Below are 16,140 nucleotides of genomic sequence, written 5' to 3'. Positions count from 1 at the left end.
ATTACTCATTGTGTATTTATTATTACTTGTTATTAATTTTCTATTATTTCTCTATCTCTGCATTGTTGGGAATGGCCTGCAAGTAAGCATTTCATTGTTAGTCTACACCTGTTGTTAACGAAGAATGTGATAAATACAATTTGATTTGAGAGCAGATTGTCTTGGATTAGATCCTGTTGATGAATGCAGGCTAGGATCGTGTAGTCACAAGAGGATGCTGTCTGGTTGTAAATCCAATAAACTGGACAACAATGTCAGTAAATGTATAGAAGTGCCACCCTACAGCACACACATACACAAGCGCACACACTAACACACACACACACAATGTTATTTAATATTGAATGTGCAAGTAGACAATACTATACCTACCTGCTGTTACATAGAACTACTTCACTGCGAGTGCATTTGAGGTAAAAATAAATAAATAATAATATATAGAGACCTGTGATTGGCTTACCATGGTCACATGACTGCAGATTTTGGTCCCTATACACTTGGCTTAGTAATTGAGGTTTCCATATGATATAGATCAGATGTTAACCACAGACTTCCTCCAAGCCTCCATTTACATTTAAAACCACCTCGCCAAACACAGTACAGATTCAGTACACCATCAGAGGAAGAACCAGAGACCTAGGAGACAATCTCTGCAATAAAATGCCTTGTGTCCATCTGCCTTTTTGTCTGTCTGGCTCTCTCTGCCGGTGTGTTGGTCTGTCAGTCTGCTTGTCTGTCTGCCTCTGTCCATCTCTGTGTCTGTCTCGGTCTGCCTTTTTTTTACCTTTATTTAACCAGGCAAGTCAGTTAAGAACAAATTCTTATTTTCAATGACGGCCTGGGAACAGTGGGTTAACTGCCTGTTCAGGGGCAGAACGACAGATTTGTCAGCTCGGGGGTTTGAACTCGCAACCTTCCGGTTACTAGCCCAACGCTCTAGCCACTAGGCTACCCTGCCTTCCCTCCTGCCTGTCTATCTCCCTGGCCTCTGACATGTTTTCATAGTAATAATCTCCTTGCTTGGACCCAGACATATCACACACCACAGCTCTCTATATGAGGCATCATTGAAGCTGTCCAACCCGTAAGACTACTCTGTGGGTAGTGGGTACCTAACTATTTTATCAAACTGTCCTAAACAGCACATCTCCTAATGACGTTTTACCCAATTCTGTTCAGAATTAGCTGTTGGGTGATGTCAATGTTGGCCTAGCAGTTCAGGACAGTTCAGGATGTGTTGCCTAATTCTCTTTCACTCTTATCCTTTAGAAAACAAATTGAATGATGAAGAGAATGAATGTGATTTGAAACTCTCCTTTGTCTGATAGTAATAAAAAACACATTGAAAACAGAGGTTGCTATGTATAGTTAATGTAGCCTAAGACTACAACATTATCCATCTCCGCCTCTGTCTTCCGTTTGAACATGATGGGGCAATGAGGCCAAGGGAGATTAACAGACATTTAAAAGGAATTGACCACACAAATCCATTGTAGTCTACTCATATAAAAGTTTAATTCAATCAAACAGCTAAACAGTTGAATACTTTATACATTTTCCATCTAGTAGTGAGTCTGAGGTAAGTAACCAGCAAGGTCACACCAGCAACAGCATTGTTGTGTTGCGTGAGGGAGGCGGGTAGTGAGAGGGCAGTGACGCTGAATAGTGCCCTCCTCCCCTTCCCAATTCCGCCGATTTAGCGTCTGCCCACTCCTCGCTCCTGCACCGACCTCCAGGGGAAACCGCTTTGTTACCAACCGTATCCAAATTTTACGCGGGTTACCCAAGTCCGACTCAATTAAAATACAGTAGCCCCAGAGAAGTAGGTTTTTGAGAAATAACGTGTACTGTCTCTTTAAGATCTCTTGGCTAGTTTGCTTCGTATTGATCAATCCACCATTTTCCAACACACAGCGGCGGCAGTGGTAACACAGCGACAGCTAACCCTACCTGGAGACGCCAGGACCCGGGGCAGTCATGGCAGCGAACATGTACCGGGTTGGAGGTAAGGGGGAACACATTTCGGGACAATTTTGTATCCTTTATGTTGCGCTCGTCTGGTTCGTCGCAGGATTTGCAGCATGTTTTTACCCTTCCTTATATTTCCTAAAGCGCCTTGTGTTTCAGTCAGAGTGATGAAGACGATGGTGACTGTGTGAGGAGGAGGATGGTGATGAAGGGGAGTCTCGTAGCGCTAGGGATCGACCCCGGGTTTTTATTGTTGTTGTTTCCATCCCGTATCGCTATTGTTGTTACACAAACCAATATGATCGTCTTTGGTAGGCCTAACAGCATTTGTTTTCACTAAAATAGTTCAACCGCGATTCGCTTTTAAAAGTAAAGTTTGGCTTGCCAGTCAGCTACCAAACGTTAGCTAGCTAGGTTGCTAACATGTTATTTGGCTCTGGATAGAGTGAGTCAGAATTAAAGAAATTAGTATTAAACTATCTCTGGTACGAGTGTTCTGAGGCAGGGCAGGATGACTACTGCTGGTCTCTGAAGTTAGCTAACTTAAATAAGGTGCCTTTCAGAATTATAATAAATTACAATTTAGTCTACTCAGGTTCAGGTTGAGTTAATTTACCTGAGAGTCTAGCTATCCAACTCACCTGTATATTTTAGTGTTGGGGGATTGATTATAGTTAGAAGACTGGGGTCAGGTGTTTCACTCTCCTGCAATACATTTGAACAGGAGTCTGACAACAAATTGGTGACTGTATCTAGTAGGCAAACCTTAGTCAAGCCACAGTTTTTAAACCAAGCTTGTTAGCTAGTGTGAAAATGTTTGTTGGACCACAACTGTGTGTGTGTGAAGTGTTGGTTTCATACATGGAAATAAAAGATCCCAGAAATGTTCCATATGCACAAAAAGCGTATTTCTCTCAAATTTTGTTAACAAATATGTTTACATTTCTCCTTTACCAAGATAATCCATCCACCTGACAAATATGGTATATCAAGAAGCTGATTAAACAACATGGTCAGTACACAGGTGCTTCTTGTGTTGGGGACAATAAAAGGCCACTCTAAAATATGCAGTTTGTCACAACACAATAGATGTCTCAAGTTTTGAGGGAGTTTGCAATTGGCATGCTGACTGCAGGAACGTCCATCAGAGCTGTTGCCAGATAATTTGATGTTAATTTGTCTACCATAAGCCACCTCCAACTTCATTTTAGAGGATTTGGCAGTACGTCCAACTGGCACCACAACCGCAGACCACATGTATGGGGTCATGGGTGAGTGTTTTTCTGATGTCGACGTCATGAACAGAGTGCCCCACGGGTGGGGTTATGGTACGGGCAGGCATAAGCTACGGACAACAAATACAATTACATTTTATCGATGGCAATTAGAATGCTCTAAAATACCGTAATGAGATCCTAAGGCCCTTTTTTTTTAGGTATCAGATGCATATCTGTATTCCTAGTCGTGAAATCAATAGATTAAGGCCTAATTAATTTATTTAAATTGACTGATCTCTTATGAACTGTAACTTAGTGAAATTGTTGCATATATACATACATACATACATACATACATACATACATACATACATGCATACATACATACAGTGGGGCAAAAACGTATTTAGTCAGCCACCAATTGTGCAAATTCTCCCACTTAAAAAGATGAGAGGCCTGTCATCATCATGGGTACACTTCAACTATGACAGACAAAATGAGAAAAATATCCAGAAAATCACATTGTAGGATTTTTAATGATTTTATTTGCAAATTATGGTGGAAAATAAGTATTTGGTCAACTACAAACAAGCAAGATTTCTGTCTCTCACAGACCTGCAACTTCTTTTTTAAGAGGCTCCTCTGTCCTCCACTCGTTACCTGTATTAATGGCACCTGTTTGAACTTATCAGTATAAAAGACACCTGTCCACATCCTCAAACAGTCACACTCCAAACTCCACTATGGCCAAGACCAAAGAGCTGTCAAAGGACCTGCACCAGGCTGGGAAGACTGAATCTGCAATAGGTAAGCAGCTTGGTTTGAAGAAATCAACTGTGGGAGCAATTATTAGGAAATGGAAGACATACAAGACCACTGATAATCTCCCTCAATCTGGGGCTCCACGCAAGATCTCACCCCGTGGGGTAAAAATGATCACAAGAACTGTGAGCAAAAATTCCAGAACCACACGGGGGGACCTAGTGAATGACCTGCAGAGAGCTGGGACCAAAGTAATAAAGCCTACCATCAGTAACACACTACGCCTCCAGGGACTCAAATCCTGCAGTGCCAGACGTGTCCCCCTGCTTAAGCCAGTACATGTCCAAGCCCGTCTGAAGTTTGCTAGAGAGCATTTGGATGATCCAGAAGAAGATTGGGAGAATGTCATATGGTCAGATGAAACCAAAATCTAACTTTTTGGTAAAAACTCAACTCGTCGTGTTTGGAGGACAAAGAATGCTGAGTTGCATCCAAAGAACACCATACCTACTGTGAAGCATGGGGGTGGAAACCTCATGCTTTGGGGCTGTTTTTCTGCAAAGGGACCAGGACGACTGATCCGTGTAAAGGAAAGAATGAATGGGGCCATGTATCGTGAGATTTTGAGTGAAAACCTCCTTCCATCAGCAAGGGAATTGAAGATGAGACGTGGCTGGGTCTTTCAGCATGACAATGATCCTAAACACACCGCCCAGGCAACGAAGGAGTGGCTTCGTAAGAAGCGTTTCAAGGTCCTGGAGTGGCCTAGCCAGTCTCCAGATCTCAACACCATAGAAAATCTTTGGAGGAAGTTGAAAGTCCGTGTTGCCCAGCAACAGCCCCAAAACATCACTGCTCTAGAGGAGATCTGCATGGAGGAATGGGCCAAAATACCAGCAACAGTGTGTAAAAACCTTGTGAAGACTTACAGAAAATATTTGACCTCTGTCATTGCCAACAAAGGGTATATAACAAAGTATTGAGAAACTTTTGTTATTGGCCAAATATGTATATTCCACCATAATTTGCAAATTCATTAAAAATCCTACAATGTGATTTTCTGGATTTTTTTCCTCTCATTTGGCTGTAGTGTACCTATGATGAAAATTACAGGCCTCTCATCTTTTTAAGTGGGAGAACTTGCACAATTGGTGGCGGACTAAATACTTTTTTGCCCCACTATATATATATATATATATCTATCTCTCTCAAATGTCTGCTTTTACTCAGTTACAGTTCATGTAAGGAAATCAGTCAATTTTAAATAAATTCATTAGGGCCTAATCTATGAATTTCACTTGACTGGACAGGGACGCAGTCATGGGTGGGGCCTGGGAGGACATAGGCCCACCCACATGGGATCCATGCCCAGCCAATCAGGAGTTTTTTCCCCCCACAAAAGGGCTTTATTACAGACAAAAATACTCCTCAGTTTCATCAGCTGTCTGGGTGGCTGGTCTCATGATCCCGCAGGTGATAAAAATGGATGTGGAGGTCCTGGGCGTGATTACATGTGGTCTGCGGTTGTGAGGCCGGTTGGACATACTTCCAAATTCTCAAAAATTACAATGGAGGCGGATTAGAGTAGAGAAATTAACATTACATTCTCTGGCAACAGCTCTAGTGGACATTCCTGCAGTCAGCAGGCCAATTGCACACTCCCCTCAACTTGAGACATCTGTGGCATTGTGTTGTGACACAACTGCACATTTTAGTGACCTTTTATTGTCCCCAGCACAAGGTGCACGTGTGTAATGATCATGCTGTTTAATCATCTTCTTGATATGCCACACCTGTCAGGTGGATGGATTATCTTGGCATTGGAGAAATGCTCACTAACAGGAATGCAAACACATTTGTGCACAACATTTTGAGAGAAATAAGCTTTGTGCGTCTGTAACATTTCTGGGATCTTTTATTTCAGCTCATAAAACATTGGACAAACACTGTACATGTTGCGTTTTTATATTTTTGTTCTGTTTTTAAAAAATGTTTTCAAACAATTGATAACGGTGACCACGGTCATTTTGCTGACCAATAACCATCATCCAAAATTCCATAACCTCAACAACAGTGTCAGCAGCACCAGTTGTAGATTGTGAATGTGACAGATGGGGTCAATGGGACCAGTCATGGAGGAGACAATACTATATAACAACACAGCCTAGTCTTCCCACTCTTATTATTCATACATACACTCTTATTATTCATACATGTCAACTGGCTGTCGGCTGTTCTGAACAAGTTGTTTTTCAGACAAGTGAGACAACTCACTGTTAGGCTATTTTTAATGAAATGGTTTGGTTCAGGCACTGTGTTGAAATGGTGAGGATTGTGTGTGTTGTTGTGCCTGTCTGCATGCGATCAGGCCCATGCTGCTGTATAGAAGAGACCCATGAGTTGTTGTGGAAACAGGTGAATTGAAGCCACTCCTCTTCTGAGACACTGAGAGGAGCTACACCCCCCCTCATTTTAATTGATAGCTGGAAATGCAACTTTTGACGGTAGATTCACTACTGCTTTACACTCATTTTAGGAATGATGGAACTGTTTGATAGTTTCTCAAGAAGCTCTGATTTATGGCCAATCAATCAGTACCAAGATAGTAAAAGTAGGCCTAGATTTTAAGGAGGGAAATGGTTTTGAATTTCCATGTCAATAATATTTATAAAACTCTTTTTACATCAGCAGTTACCCAGCCTAGAACCCAAAAGAGCAAGCAATGCAGAAGCATGGTGGCCAGGAATAACTCCCTAGAAGGCTGGAAACTAGGGAGGAACCAGGCACCAAGTGGTGGACGGTTCTCTTCTGACCCTATACATTCACCATAGGTCTCCTGTTTGGACCTACCACCCCAGTCATTGCCTTAGCTCTTCGGTACAATGGCAGTACACTGATGTTCAGAAATGGCTTTGGTCACAATTAGGGTTCTGACGAGAGTCCCACATGTTAGTGAACAAAGACGAAGAAGAAGCACCCATGACACGCTTTGAAGCTCTGTGCAAGGATCCAGGATAAAACAGATGCCTCTGGCTGCCTTGTCCCCTCCTCCAGTCTAAGGGCTTGGCTGGCATCAAAACAAACCTGGCTCCTCTCAAAGATGGCCAACACTTAGCAAGACAATGCTAGATCATCAGAGGCACTGAGGACTTTCCTTGTGGCTGAAGTATGAACACAGTACGCTTGCCAGGCCCTAATGTCTTTGTTTCCCCCATTAGATCAGGCCTTAGACCACTGCGCCACCCGGGAGGCCCTCATCCAATAGATCATTTGTCTTTTCTAGTACATCACTCTTCCGGAGAGAGAGAGCCACCTCTGGCATTTAGGTACCCTGAACATTTCATCCTCCAAAACCCAAGGAACATTTTTAAAACAGGAGTCTGGATGGTCATTGTTGGATGTTAGTCACACATCATTATTGTGAACTACAGGTAACTGCCAAAATAAAGAAAACACCAACATATATATATATATATATAAGTAGGGCATTGGGCCTCAAGGAGCCAGAACAGCTTCAATGCACGTGGTGTAGATTCTACCAATGTCTGGAACTCTATTGGAAGGATGCGACACTTCTTCACAAGAATTTTGTTTTTTGATGGTGGTGGAAAAACGCTGTGTCAGACGCCATTCCAGAATCTCCCGTAAGTGTTAAATTACGTTGAGATCTGGTGACTGAGACAGCCATTGCGAATGGTTTACATCGTTTTCATGCATTTCAAACCATTCAGTGGCGACTCGTGCCCTGTGGATGGGGACATTGTCATCCCATCCATGGTAGTCAAAATAATGGCCTCCCCAGCATTTTTATAGATGATCCTAAAGCATGTTTGGATGTTAATTGCTTCATTAACTTAGGAACCATACCTGTGTGGGAGCACCTGCTTTCAATATACTTTGTAACCCTCATTTACTTAAATGTTTCCATTATTTTGGCAGTTACCTGTACCATCATAATATCCAAAACAGATTAGTTGTCCTGGCATTGAGTGTCCCTGAACATTACCCTTAACAAAACCCATTGTACCCTTCCTCCTTACATCAGATGCGAGTTAACCAGAGTTGCTTGATCAGCATTATCTACCTGGCATCTTCAGCTTATTTTCTTGGCTCACACTAAATTATCACCTAATTGCCATCATGCATACTTTCACTGTAGGCGTGTAGTCTCAGGCCCTGGGATCAAAGGCCAGGAGAGGATCCAGCTAGTTGCTTGAACAAGCTCTACTAAGTGTTTAGTTGGATTGGCTCTCCTGTGGAAAAAAAACCAACCCATGGCACGGTCACATGGCATCTTCCTGACAAATGGGATTGGCTCATCAGAATAGGCTTCATGTCATGCAGAGACAGCCCATGGTGGGATCGATGTTTCGATGAAGAACACTGTTAGGACAAAGAGCATCACTGTCTTCAGTGACAAGTCCCCCGACGGCCAGTCACTGTGATAGAGATGTGATATATAACAGCAGAAATAACTGTAAAACATTTCCTCAGCAGATCAGTAACATATTGTGTGATGGTTAGGTGACAAACAAATTACCTGCGGCCAGAGGTGGGCACAACTGTACACACACACACACACACACACACACACTGCGTCTCCATGGAGCCGAACAGACTCCATCACACAGGTGGTAAACACACAGCATAGATTGCCAGCAGGATTGCTGCAGGTTCTAGAGAGAGAGAGAGAACATGACACCGTGTGTCTCTGATAGAAGGCATCGCCTCCACCTATTTCCCAACAGTCATGGACAGCACAGGTTATCATAGTATGTTCGGCTGTTGTTCATAAGAGGAAACGCAGGACCTATTTTAGTGAGATGGATGGACCGAGTGTATATGGGAGTTGGAGAGTAAGTGGGAAACGAAGAGTGTGATAGGTTCAGTGGGGGATTGAATTACCTGACTGCCATTGCCATAGTTACCCCCATACCATATCCCTGCACACTGAGACTGACCCTGATATGGCCTGTGGTGTCTGCTCCTCTCCACAAGAACATACCGCTGTGTAAGTGTGGACTGGACTTGCGTGGGAGGATGTTCTCTACCTCTCATCTGTTTTTCCCGCTAGTCCCTGTGCCCATGTCTTTGTCTGTTTTTAATTGCTTACTTATTTACTTATTTCTGCTCATCTGTCATTCGATGTCTGTCTGGCTCTTTCTAATTCCGCCTCTGTTTGTCCGTCTCTCTACATGTCTGTCTTTCTGTCTGACTCTGGCCTGGTTTGGTTCCACTCAGAGCGGGCTGACTGTCTCTTTGGGTCTCAGCTCAGCAACATGGTATGATTGGCTCAGAGGATATTTGACTGCACTGTGACGTAGCGGTTAATGAGGGCCCGTGATTGGCTGAGGCTGGCAGTGGGGGAGGGGTGGGTGTAGCAGACGCTGGCTGTGGGCACATGTAGGCTGAGATGGCAGGATGGTAGGCAGACAGTTTGGTCTGCATGGAGCATGTTCTGTATTTTGGCCCGTATAACAGTTTTCTGCTTGTATGTTGTTGTTTTTCTAGGAGCCCCTCTCTCTTTCTCTCTCCCATCCCATCTTTCTCTCACTCTTTGTTTACATGGACCCTGAAGTATGTGTGTGTGTGTTCCTCCCTTCCTGGGAGAGTGGACATATATGTATGTATGTATGTGTGTGTGTGTCTGTGTGTGAGTGCATACATACATACATACATACATACATATGTGTGTATACATGCATACATACATACATATGTGTGTATACATGCATACATACATACATATGTGTGTGTGTATATAGACAGACAGACAGTGCCTTGCGAAAGTATTCGGCCCCCTTGAACTTTGCGACCTTTTGCCACATTTCAGGCTTCAAACATAAAGATATAAAAATTTATTTTTTTGTGAAGAATCAACAACAAGTGGGACACAATCATGAAGTGGAACGACATTTATTGGATATTTCAAACTTTTTAACAAATCAAAAACTGAAAAATTGGGCGTGCAAAATTATTCAGCCCCTTTACTTTCAGTGTAGCAAACTCTCTCCAGAAGTTCAGTGAGGATATCTGAATGATCCAATGTTGACCTAAATGACTAATGATGATAAATACAATCCACCTGTGTGTAATCAAGTCTCCGTATAAATGCACCTGCACTGTGATAGTCTCAGAGGTCCGTTAAAAGCGTAGAGAGCATCATGAAGAACAAGGAACACACCAGGCAGGTCCGAGATACTGTTGTGAAGAAGTGTAAAGCCGGATTTGGATACAAAAAGATTTCCCAAGCTTTAAACATCCCAAGGAACACTGTGCAAGCGATAATATTGAAATGGAAGGAGTATCAGACCACTGCAAATCTACCAAGACCTGGCCGTCCCTCTAAACTTTCAGCTCATACAAGGAGAAGACTGAACAGAGATGCAGCCAAGAGGCCCATGATCACTCTGGATGAACTGCAGAGATCTACAGCTGAGGTGGGAGACTCTGTCCATAGGACAACAATCAGTCGTATATTGCACAAATCTGGCCTTTATGGAAGAGTGGCAAGAAGAAAGCCATTTCTTAAAGATATCCATAAAAAGTGTTGTTTAAAGTTTGCTACAAGCCACCTGGGAGACACACCAAACATGTGGAAGAAGGTGCTCTGGTCAGATGAAACCAAAATTTAACTTTTTGGCAACAATGCAAAATGTTATGTTTGGCGTAAAAGCAACACAGCTCATCACCCTGACCACACCATCCCCACTGTCAAACATGGTGGTGGCAGCATCATGGTTTGGGCCTGCTTGTCTTTAGCAGGGACAGGGAAGATGGTTAAAATTGATGGGAAGATGGATGGAGCCAAATACAGGACCATTCTGGAAGAAAACCTGATGGAGTCTGCAAAAGACCTGAGACTGGGACGGAGATTTGTCTTCCAACAAGACAATGATCCAAAACATAAAGCAAAATCTACAATGGAATGGTTCAAAAATAAACATATCCAGGTGTTAGAATGGCCACGTCAAAGTCCAGACCTGAATCCAATCGAGAATCTGGAAAGAACTGAAAACTGCTGTTCACAAATGCTCTCCATCCAACCTCACTGAGCTCGAGCTGTTTTGCAAGGAGGAATGGGAAAAAATTTGAGTCTCTCGATGTGCAAAACTGATAGACATACCCCAAGCGACTTACAGCTGTAATCGCAGCAAAAGGTGGCGCTACAAAGTATTAACTTAAGGGGGGCTGAATAATTTTGCACGCCCAATTTTTCAGTTTTTGATTTGTTAAAGTTTGAAATATCCAATAAATGTCATTCCACTTCATGATTGTGTCCCACTTGTTGTTGATTCTTCACAAAAAAATAGTTTTATATCTTTATGTTTGAAGCCTGAAATGTGGCAAAAGGTCGCAAAGTTCAAGGGGGCCGTATACTTTCACAAGGCACTGTATACATTTTTTTTTACCATGTTCTGACCATAGGGATGTTAAGAGGATTGTTTTATAAGCACTTCCTCATATGCCATTTAAACCAGTATTTCTCTCATGTTCTCAATTTTCCTTTGTTGTCCAGCAGCCAAAGACACACTCCCGAGTGATATTAACAACCCTGTGCTAGTTGTTGCATTTCTACATCTTCTCTCTTTCTACATTTTCTCTCTTTCTACATTTCTAAAGGAGATTTTCATCTCGCATTTATGAAACCGCTCTCATTTGCGGCGCAATTTGGAGAACGGTGTATTCCCGCTACTTGCATTAAGGAACATTCGTGCTTATAGACATGGCTTACTGGCTTGTGCGCGTTGCTCCGCTCATAATGTGAAGAAATAGCCTAATAGCTTATCAACATTTTAAGCTAAATGTTCTGATCTGTTGCATCAGTGTAATTGTTTAAAAAAAAAATGTTTTTGATGTACAGTGGGTTTATTCATTTGGAATCTATCGTCACACAACTGTCCCAGTCTTTTTGGAGTCTTTATTTCTCACCCGGAATGACAAGCTGACTGATAGAATTGGTCAACTTTTGTACTATGGGGGACAGTAGATTGACAGGCTAGTGCTTTTGTTGTTTGTTACTCATCTTGTTTGCTTACGAAAAGTAAATGTGGACAGTTCTTCTACCGTCTTCGAATTTGATAAGGATGTGCTCCGTTTCCTCCCTGATCTGTCTTCACTAGTAGCCTACTTCGGAGCTGCGATGCCTGTGAGAAGGACCCGATCATGTGACGGGCATTGGCTAATAAGAATTGAGATATCTGAAAGAGCCATGTGAGTGAGAGGTGCTTCGGAACAGGGTGATTGGCAGACGGGAGAATGGAATTATAATTATTATGTTCATGGCACAACAGCCACTTTTGCTGCAAGGCATGAAAATGGGAGGCCTGGATAGGGGTCGACTAGGGAGCGTGGAGGGGGGACGTTGGAGGGCTTAGTCTAGGTAGTGTGGAGGGGGGAGATTTGAGGGGGTGGGAGTAGACTGTGGAGGGGTGAGAGAGTAGGGTAGACTATGGAGGGTTGAGGGGGTGGGAGTAGACTGTGGAGGGGTGAGAGAGTAGGGTAGACTACGGAAGGTTGGGGGGGTGGAGGAGGATGAGAGTGAATGGATGTAGGGGAATAGAGGAGGAGACGAGGGAGGGTTTAGCTCCAGGCAGCCTACCAAGTGTGCGGTGTGATAATCTGACGTTAGCCAAGACGCATGCAGGGTTAAGACTAGGCACCCTACCAAGCCCAGGGCCTAAAGGGATGTCAGGCTGAGTACTGAGGCTGCTATGGGCCTGGAGCTGGGCCAAGATCAGGGAGAGAGGAGTGGGGGAGGGGAGAGCATTGTGTCAGGAGAGCAGGGTGGAGGGGATAGGAGAGCAGGGGGAGGGGGGCAATGAGAGGGGGATGGAGAGCAGGGGGGATTGGAGGGGGATGGGAGAGCAGGGGAGAAGGGATAGGGGAGAGCATTGGGGTAGGAGAGCAGGGTGGAGGGGATAAGAGAGCAGGGGGGAGGGGGGAGAGCAATGGGAGGGGAGAGCAGGGGGGATGGGAGAGAAGCGGCGGATGGGAAAGTGGGGCTGGGGGTGGGAGAGCAAAGGATGGATGGGAGAGCAGAGCAAGAGGGGAGGGGATAGGAGAGCAGGGGATGGATGGGAGAGAAGTGGCAGAGGGGAGAGGGATGAGAGAGCAGGGGAAGAGGAGGAGGAGGAGAGCAGAGGGAGGGGATGGAGGAGAGCAGGGGGAGATGGGATAGGAGAACAGAGAGAGTAGGGGAGAGCAGGTGGGGAGGGGATAGGAGAGCAGAGAGAGTAGGGGAGAGCAGGTGGGGAGGGGATAGGAGAGCAGAGAGAGTAGGGGAGAGCAAGTGGGGATGGGAGAGGAGGAGAGCAGAGGGAGGAGAGCAGGGGGAGAGGGGAGGAGAGCAGGGGGAGAGGGGAGGAGAGCAGGGGGAGGGGGGAGGAGAGCAATGGGAGGGGATAGGAGAGCAATGGGAGGGGATAGGAGAGCAATGGGAGGGGAAGGAATAGGAGAGCAATGGGAGGGGAAGGAATAGGAGAGCAATGGTAGGGGAAGGAATAGGAGAGCAATGGGAGGGGATAGGAGAGCAATGGGAGGAGAAGGAATAGGAGAGCAATGGGAGGAGAAGGAATAGGAGAGCAATGGGAGAGGGGATAGGAGAGCAATGGGAGGGGAAGGAATAGGAGAGCAATGGGAGGGGATAGGAGAGCAATGGGAGGAGAAGGATTAGGAGAGCAATGGGAGGGGAAGGAATAGGAGAGCAATGGGAGGGGATAGGAGAGCAATGGGAGGAGAAGGAATAGGAGAGCAATGGGAGGGGAAGGAATAGGAGAGCAATGGGAGGGGAAGGAATAGGAGAGCAATGGGAGGGGAAGGAATAGGAGAGCAATGGGAGGGGATAGGAGAGCAATGGGAGGAGAAGGAATAGGAGAGCAATGGGAGTGGAAGGAATAGGAGAGCAATGGGAGGGGAAGGAATAGGAGAGCAATGGGAGTGGATAGGAGAGCAATGGGAGTGGAAGGAATAGGAGAGCAATGTGAGGGGAAGGAATAGGAGAGCAATGGGAGGGGAAGGAATAGGAGAGCAATGGGAGGGGATAGGAGAGCAATGGGAGGGGAGGGGATAGGAGAGCAATGGGAGGGGAGGGGATAGGAGAGCAATGGGAGGGGAAGGAATAGGGAGAGCAATGGGAGGGGAAGGAATAGGGAGAGCAATGGGAGGGGAAGGAATAGGAGGGGAAGGAATAGGAGAGCAATGGGAGGGGAAGGAATAGGAGAGCAATGGGAGTGGATAGGAGAGCAATGGGAGTGGAAGGAATAGGAGAGCAATGGGAGGGGAAGGAATAGGAGAGCAATGGGAGGGGAAGGAATAGGAGAGCAATGGGAGGAGAAGGAATAGGAGAGCAATGGGAGGGAAGGAATAGGAGAGCAATGGGAGGGGAAGGAATAGGAGAGCAATGGGAGGGGAAGGAATAGGAGAGCAATGGGAGGGGAAGGAATAGGAGAGCAATGGGAGGGGAAGGAATAGGAGAGCAATGGGAGGGGAAGGAATAGGAGAGCAATGGGAGGGGAAGGAATAGGAGAGCAATGGGAGGGGAAGGAATAGGAGAGCAATGGGAGGGGATAGGAGAGCAATGGGAGGGGAAGGAATAGGGAGAGCAATGGGAGGGGAAGGAATAGGAGAGCAATGGGAGGGAAGGGGAATAGGAGAGCAATGGGAGGGGAAGGAATAGGAGAGCAATGGGAGGGGAAGGAATAGGAGAGCAATGGGAGGGGAAGGAATAGGAGAGCAATGGGAGGGGATAGGAGAGCAATGGGAGGGGAAGGAATAGGAGAGCAATGGGAGTGGATAGGAGAGCAATGGGAGTGGATAGGAGAGCAATGGGAGGGGATAGGAGAGCAATGGGAGGGGAAGGAATAGGAGAGCAATGGGAGTGGAAGGAATAGGAGAGCAATGGGAGTGGATAGGAGAGCAATGGGAGGGGAAGGAATAGGAGAGCAATGGGAGGGGAAGGAATAGGAGAGCAATGGGAGGGAAGGAATAGGAGAGCAATGGGAGGGGAAGGAATAGGAGAGCAATGGGAGGGGAAGGAATAGGAGAGCAATGGGAGGGGAAGGAATAGGAGAGCAATGGGAGGGGAAGGAATAGGAGAGCAATGGTAGGGGATAGGAGAGCAATGGGAGGGGATAGGAGAGCAATGGGAGGGGAAGGAATAGGAGAGCAATGGGGGGGGGAAGAGAGCAATGGGAGGGGGGATAGGAGAGCAATGGGGAGGATAGGAGAGCAATGGGAGGCAATGGGGATAGGAGAGCAATGGGAGGGGATAGGAGAGCAATGGGAGGGGAAGGAATAGGAGAGCAATGGGAGGGGAAGGAATAGGAGAGCAATGGGAGTGGATAGGAGAGCAATGGGAGAGGGAGTGGATAGGAGAGCAATGGGAGTGGAAGGAATAGGAGAGCAATGGGAGGGGAAGGAATAGGAGAGCAATGGGAGTGGATAGGAGAGCAATGGGCGGGGATAGGAGAGCAATGGGAGGGGATAGGAGAGCAATGGGAGGGGATAGGAGAGCAATGGGAGGGGAAGGAATAGGAGAGCAATGGGAGGGGATAGGAGAGCAATGGGAGGGGATAGGAGAGCAATGGGAGGGGAAGGAATAGGAGAGCAATGGGAGGGGAAGGAATAGGAGAGCAATGGGAGTGGATAGGAGAGCAATGGGAGAGGGAGTGGATAGGAGAGCAATGGGAGTGGAAGGAATAGGAGAGCAATGGGAGAGCAATGGGAGGGGAAGGAATAGGAGAGCAATGGGAGTGGATAGGAGAGCAATGGGGGGGGGATAGCAATGGGAGCAATGGGAGGGGATAGGAGAGCAATGGGAGGGGATAGGAGAGCAATGGGAGGGGAAGGCAATAGGAGAGCAATGGGAGGGGATAGGAGAGCAATGGGAGGGGATAGGAGAGCAATGGGAGGGGAAGGAATAGGAGAGCAATGGGAGGGGAAGGAATAGGAGAGCAATGGGAGTGGATAGGAGAGCAATGGGAGAGGGAGTGGATAGGAGAGCAATGGGAGTGGAAGGAATAGGAGAGCAATGGGAGGGGAAGGAATAGGAGAGCAATGGGAGTGGATAGGAGAGCAATGGGGGGGGATAGGAGAGCAATGGGAGGGGATAGGAGAGCAATGGGAGGGGATAGGAGACCAATGGGAGGGGAAGGAATAGGAGAGCAATGGGAGGGGATAGGAGAGCAATGGG

At 45.9% G+C, this 16,140-nt stretch overlaps 1 protein-coding gene across 1 annotated transcript in view; it reads left to right on the top strand.

The window, feature by feature from the left end:
* Positions 1–1,673: 1,673 nt before the first annotated feature.
* Positions 1,674–16,140, top strand: part of LOC135525602 (metastasis-associated protein MTA1-like) — a 95,940-nt gene continuing 81,473 nt past the window's right edge. The window contains exons 1-2 of the mRNA XM_064953322.1: positions 1,674–1,822; positions 1,915–2,005. Of these exons, the coding sequence (XP_064809394.1) occupies positions 1,978–2,005 (28 nt within the window). The 5' untranslated portion in view covers positions 1,674–1,822; positions 1,915–1,977. The remainder of the gene's footprint in view (positions 1,823–1,914; positions 2,006–16,140) is intronic.

The sequence above is a fragment of the Oncorhynchus masou genome, chromosome 32 (assembly GCF_036934945.1).
Source record: "Oncorhynchus masou masou isolate Uvic2021 chromosome 32, UVic_Omas_1.1, whole genome shotgun sequence".
NCBI lineage: Eukaryota > Metazoa > Chordata > Actinopteri > Salmoniformes > Salmonidae > Oncorhynchus > Oncorhynchus masou.
The sequence above is the reverse complement of the archived record's forward strand: the minus strand, read 5'-3'. Positions and strand labels throughout refer to the sequence as shown.